Genomic DNA, 6,895 nt, shown 5'->3' with positions numbered 1-6,895 from the left:
GCTGTGTGAATTTTACTGTGGACTGACTGTTTTGAAACTTATATGGTAGTTACATAGCACCTAGACCTCAGTAATCGTGAAAAAAGCCAGGAAATTTCAGTTTTGACAATATGGGACCTTTAAGGTTTTTTTGTGTGTGTGTGTGTGTGTATTTTAGACACTGGTTGCACTACATGTGACACTATAGAGTGTGTGAGGAGTATTGCAAATAATTAAACATTTGTAATACCTCTTCCAAAACACGTATTTGTTTCTCGTGAATGCAAAACACACACACACACACACACACACACTCCTTTATAATGTTAAGCACTTTTTAACAAAAGTAGATTTTTCAGTTATTCTAAACCTTGAATTTAAATTAAACCATTTTTTGGACATCCTAGGGTTAGGTTAAGGGGGGCACAGGACTGTAGACCATGGTTGTCGTCAATACAAAAATTTTTGTGATACAACCTCAAAAGCTATTGTGGTTGTAATAAGAACTGAAAAATCTATTACTTAGAAAAATCACAATGGTAACACACTCTACTGCAATCCTGTCAAGGGAACAAACAAGAACCCAGAAGTCCAGAACTAATGAAAAGACTGTCCTTCTAATTAAGGAAGGAATATTCGTGATTCAAGACAGATGCCTCATGTCTTCAAAGTGGCTTATGAAGTCAGAGAGACGGCTAGAATAGCTTGAACATGGGATGGAATAAAATGTAGTTTTCAGCATATGAAATTTGCTTTTCTGTTGTGTTATATGGATATCCAAGTGAATCTAAGTTGCATCATTAAGTAAATGTTGAATCTTGAAAGCTCTGATCTTGAAATACTTACTTTATAAAAAAAATCTGTAAAAATTTCAAAGCAGAAGCAACACAACCTGAAGATGGACATTTTATAAAAAGTACACTAAAAGGGCTTTTACTACAAAAAAAGTATGAACTATCAATCAAATGACAAAAGGCATGTAGAAGATTGTATTAAATGTTTTTTTCTCTCTCGCTCAGAAAAGTCGCAAACCGAGCCGAGCCGAGTCGTACCACGCCATAAGTAGCAGGATTATTGCTGATACCTCAAGGAACAAACTTTTCACAACTCAAGGCAAGACAATCTGACCTGAATCATGGAGATAACTGTGAGGGTAGAAAGAATAACTACAATATCGACAGTTTGTTTAGGATTTCTAACCTTGCTGCATCATGGTGTTGAGTGTGGGCTGTGTGGGTTTGGGAGGGTTCAGGCCTGCCGACAGGAAATCCAGGCTGATGTTCACGCTTGGGTCTGACCAGGTGGCAGGCATTGATACCGTCCCGCCTGACTTCTGCAGTCCCATCTGCTGGGGAAATAACGGACCTCCTATTGTCTGAAAAAGAAAGAGCAAAAAGTTAATTACTGTAAATTATATCTTATAATTACAACAGAATATACTCCATTAAACTCAATTTACAGCATAGTTTTTAAATTGATAATTTAATATGACGATTTACAATAAGAGAATACTGAACAATATATTGACTGTACTGCAGCACGTTTTAATATTAATATTTTAGGTGACTCATCCTTTTTGTAAGAAAATGTTGGTTTGATTATAATACCACGATTGATTATAATAGTTCCATGAAGGAAAAAAACTGGATCTTCGACATGTATCCATTTAACTCAACCCGCCTCTGAACTTCAAACGGATTCACCATGTATTATTCTGTTCCTACGACGGCGTAACACCATGAGAATATATTTGAGTGTACTACTTCAATTTGCACAGTCATTAAAGCTGGGTTCTATTCATTAGCTGTTGATTCTATTCTGAGATGTGGACATTGCACTCAAAAGTGGAGGCAGATAAACTTGAGTCGCGGGGCGGGTTTAAGTAGACTAAGGCCACATACACATTGCAGCTAAATTCACATTTTAGAGCTTAATCCTGTTCTGTACACACACAATTCAGTAATTTAGAGTAACAATCACATTCTACAACCGGATTAACTCCGAATTACCTGAAATATTCAGGTAGTGACAACTGCACTTACAAAAAAAATATATAAAAGTGGTACTTGAGGCCCACTCAGTGAAACCATTCACTCATATGCCCAATCTTTAGACCAAGTCTGCAAAACTACAAGCACATTACGTGCTTTAAACTCTAAACACAGTTCTCTACATTATACACCATTCAAAACTAACAGCGCTTTTGTTTCATTTGAGAAATGCCGCACTCATTTACTGAGTAGACTAAGGCCACACACATATTTTAATTATATACTATGTGTGTGTATATGTGTGCGTATATGTACAGTATATATATATATATATATATATATATATATATACACACTAAATAATGTACGAAAATAGTATTTTTTTCCTCAGGATTGGACTTTATAACTCGCAAATTGTGAGTTTCTCTCACAATTCTGAGAAAAGTCATCAATTGCAATAAAAAAATCAGAACTGCGAGATATGTGAATATAAACTTGCAATTGCGAGAGAAAAAAAATCAGAATTGCGAGTTTGTATCTTGCATTTCTGCCATTCTGTATATTAATATAGAAAGCAGTTATTTTAAATGATAATATTTTGAATTTTTTTTTTACAGAATGTTTGATCAAATAAATGCAGCCTTGGTGAGCATACGAGTGACCATTTGACATTTTACAACCTGAACTAATGAAATTATTTATTTTTGTCTCTTGTATGTTTATGCATTTTGGTTGCACCACAAGACATTTAGACCTTAATCTTTTTTTCTTTTTGCCTCTTGTATGTTTATACATTTTGGTTGCACCACAAGACATTTAGACCTTAATTAGACCTTTTTTTTGTCTCTTCTATGTTTATGCATTTTGGTTGCACCACAAGACATTTATATATTTCCAAGGTTTGACTGGGGAAAATCCTAAGCTGAATCTTCTTTTCAAACTGTTCCTGTCATTTGAAATCCTATTTGAACTCTGTATTTATGCTTACATACATGTTTATTATCGATTTGTGTTAATTCTCCTACTGACAAGGTTATTGGTTCACTGTTGTGTGGCTTTTCTTGAGGGCTTCTAACCGGATCATCTCACACACACACACACACACACACACACACACTGCTCTTAAGGAGTGAGTCTCTGTCAGGGGAGATGGGGCATGGATGATGGGAGCTGACGGGTGTCTGTGCTCATAACACTCAGCAGGTAGCAGCTCCATCTGGACCCCTCAGTCACTCATCAATATTTCACTGTCGTGTGTTGCTACTCCAATCATATTTCAGACAAGCCAACAGAATTGTCATCCTCCTGCCCACCAGCAAAGTGCCATTCGCTCTCCATTGAGCCGAGGCCCAGGGAGGGAAGAGGATGATGGGAAAAGTCAAGCTAAGCACACCCATTCTCTCTGTAAAGTAGAACAACTTTCTAAATGCTCAATTAGGACAAACTCTGCACATGCTATATCTAAAATAATCATTCTCCAAACCACAAAATGAGAATAAAATTGGCTTTGGTGAATAAATAATATTCAGATCGATGGGATGTAAACATCTGCTAAAGAAAAACCGAATAACTGCAGCACTTCGGACAACTGTAGGGCCCTGTGAAATCAGTTTTATTTCTTTTCGCAAACTGTGTTTTTCCGTTTGATTTTTAATGGTTGAATTACATTTTAGTAATCAAAAACATGTCTAATCAACTGAAAAAAAAAATAATAATTTAACAACAATTTATTAAAAGTTTAACAAAAAATACATTTTTAGAGTCTGATTTTATTTTATCCCAAATTTTGTTTTGATTTTCCCATATATATACATACATATATACATATATACGTATACGTATACATATATATATATATATATATATATATATATATATATACATATATACACACACACACATACATACAGTACCCTCCATAAACATTGGGACAGTAAAGACAAAACTGCTGTTTTCTGTGGAGTTAAGAAATCTGTAAATATGATTAAGAGATGAATATGAGAAAAAAGTATAGAATGAAGTTTATTATTGGGTGTTTCAACACATACGTGTTTTACCAACTAAGAAGATCTACACTTTTAGAGTTTCATCCCCTTATCTGATGGGAGCATAAATATTAAAATTTGTGTCTGTAAAATCGCCAACAACTTCCAGAAAGCTGCGGTGATGGTCTGACAATCTACTGTTCACAGGAGACTTCCACAGCATAAGCTACACAGGAACAGAGTTGTATGGACAGATGAGACAAAGATTAGTCTTTATCTAAGTGATGGGAAAGCAAAAGTGTGGAGAAAAAAAGAACCGCAAATGATTCAAGACAAACAACCTCATTTGTAAAGCATGGTGGAGGTGGTGTCATGGCTTGGGCTTGCATGGCTGCCTCTGAAACAGGGTATAGAATGAAGTTTATTATTGGGTGTTTCAACACATACGTGTTTTACCAACTAAGAAGATCTGCACTTTTAGAGTTTCATCCCCTTATCTGATGTGAGCATAAATATAAAAAATTGTGTCTGTAAAATCGCCAACAACTTCCAGAAAGCTGGGGTGATGGTCTGTCAATCTACTGTTCACAGGAGACTTCCACAGCATAAGCTACACAGGAACAGAGTTGTATGGACAGATGAGACAAAGATTAGTCTTTATCTAAGTGATGGGAAAGCAAAAGTGTGGAGAAAAAACGAACCGCAAATGATTCAAGACAAACAACCTCATTTGTAAAGCATGGTGGAGGTGGTGTCATGGCTTGGGCTTGCATGGCTGCCTCTGAAACAGGCTCTCTCATCTTTATTGCTGACTTCAAAAATTATGGTGGCAGCAGAATGAATGCAGAAGTGTACAAAAGCATCTTAGCTACCAATGTTCAAGAAAATGCCACCAGACTCATCAGAAAGTGCTTCATATTGCAACAGGACAATGGCCCAAAACACCCTGGCAGTTCAGTCAAGGAGTTTATCAGGGCAAAGAAATGGAAGGTCTTAGATTGCCCAAATCAATCTCCAGATTTAAAGGGATAGTTCACCCAAAAATGAAAATTACCCCATAATTTACTCACCCTCAAGCTATCCTAGGTGTATATGACTTTCTTCTTTCAGGCGAATACAATCAGAGTTATATTAAAACTGTCCTGGTTCTTCCAAGCTTTATGATGCCAGTGAATGGGAGGTGAGATTCAATAGTCCAATAGAGGTCCAATAAAAGTGCATAAGTGCGTTTTTGTAAGAAAAATATCCATATTTAAAACTTTAATCTCTAGCCACTCTCTCGTGTACACGCATACGACAGTTAGCGGAAGCTAGATTGCGGTTTATCGTCTGAAAGAAGAAAGTCATATACACCTAGGATGGTGTGAGTAAATTATTGGGTAATTTTCATTTTTGGGTGAACTGTCCCTTTAAATCCTATTGAGCATGCATTTCACCAGCTAAAGAGGAGACTAAAGGCAGAAACTCCCCAAAACAATCAACAGTTAAAACTGGCTATATTAAAGGATTGGAAAAGCATTTTAAAGGATGAAACCAAGAGTCTGGTGATGTCTATGGGTCGCAGACTCACTGCTGTGTAGGGCTGGGTATCGTTCAAAAATGTTCGATATCGATTCCGATACCTTGACTTCGATACCAGTTCCTGAACGATACTTTTTTCGATACCAATTTTATGAAATCAATTGTAACAAGATTACGTTATCTAAAAAAAAAACTTTTGGTTTTATTTTTCAGCTTGTTGACGTTTATACAAACTCAAAAGACTCATCTCCAGAGCCACTGCACAAAGGAACAAAATGTAACCAACACAATAAATCAGTGCAAATAGTTTTAATAAAGCTCAAATAGTCTTCAGTTTACACATCTGTTAGACTACATTTACACTAGTGCGTGTTCGTTTTAAAAACGCATGAACATTAGCAGCTTCCAGCGCTGTCTGCCTGTGTTCTCTCTTCCATGATCGCTTGTCTGCCTGTGTTCTCTCTTCCATGATCGCTGGTAATAACATATTTAATTTCAGCAACATTACATGGCCAAAACACACATTAGATGGCAATCGGAAGTTATTACAAACACTCGATGGTGGTTTAAAGTGAGTTTTGAGTAAAAGTGGAATATAAATCTTATTTATTGTCTTATGTAGCATGATGCTACAGTTTGCATGAATGGTCACATAACATGCGCTTTCGGTCGTGTAGTATGAACGGACATCGGCATATGATCGGAACTCCACGCAGCTCCCGCCCTACTCTCCATTGGAAATGAATGACTGAATGACCGGTCTGCGCAGTGGAAACGCCAGTATGACGAGGATCATTTTCATTTTAAAACATAAACATCAATAACCAGTGTAAATGTAGTCTTACATCTAAGGGGGCTGGGACGCATTCGCACTACAGCCTCACGTGTGCGCCACATCTCTGAGTGTAACCGGTGTAACCCCTTAGGTATCGAAATTTGGTACCGAACGACGAGACGTTTTTAGATACTTGATGGTATCGAGGCAATTCTGTCGGTGCCTAAAAAGTATCGAACTAGACCAAGCCCTACTGCTGTGATTACATGCAAGGGATTTGTAATTAAATATTAGCTTTTAAACTTTTACATTTGCTTTACGTTCAACTGTCCCAATACTTATGCTCACATCAGATAGGGGGATGAAACTCTAGAAGTACTGATCTTCTTAGTTGGTAAAACATGTATGTGTGGAAACAGGCAATAATAAAATGTGACATTCTATAGCGGCTGTGATTGCCTCCGGCACGAAGCCTGTGGCCTCGTGCCTCTGGCCTAATCACAACCATGCTGATATAAAGCCGGTATCGCTCTCGTACTCGAGTGATATTGCTCATATATATATATATATATATACACAGTATCTCACAGAAGTGAGTACACCCCTCACATTTTTGTAAATATTTTATATCTTTTCATGTGACA

The 6,895-nt window shown here is 36.9% G+C and overlaps 1 protein-coding gene across 1 annotated transcript in view; it reads right to left on the bottom strand.

Annotated features, from left to right (window-relative positions):
- Nucleotides 1–1,087: 1,087 nt before the first annotated feature.
- LOC107587279 (clathrin interactor 1-like) overlaps nucleotides 1,088–6,895 on the bottom strand; it is a 40,715-nt gene continuing 34,907 nt past the window's right edge. Inside the window, exons 11-12 of the mRNA XM_016274997.1 lie at nucleotides 1,180–1,354; nucleotides 1,088–1,107 (exon numbers count right to left, since the gene is read on the bottom strand). Coding sequence (XP_016130483.1) covers nucleotides 1,088–1,107; nucleotides 1,180–1,354 — 195 coding nt within the window. The remainder of the gene's footprint in view (nucleotides 1,108–1,179; nucleotides 1,355–6,895) is intronic.

The sequence above is a fragment of the Sinocyclocheilus grahami genome, unplaced genomic scaffold (genome assembly GCF_001515645.1).
Source record: "Sinocyclocheilus grahami isolate Dianchi unplaced genomic scaffold, SAMN03320097.WGS_v1.1 scaffold91.1, whole genome shotgun sequence".
Lineage (NCBI taxonomy): Eukaryota > Metazoa > Chordata > Actinopteri > Cypriniformes > Cyprinidae > Sinocyclocheilus > Sinocyclocheilus grahami.
The sequence above is the reverse complement of the archived record's forward strand: the minus strand, read 5'-3'. Positions and strand labels throughout refer to the sequence as shown.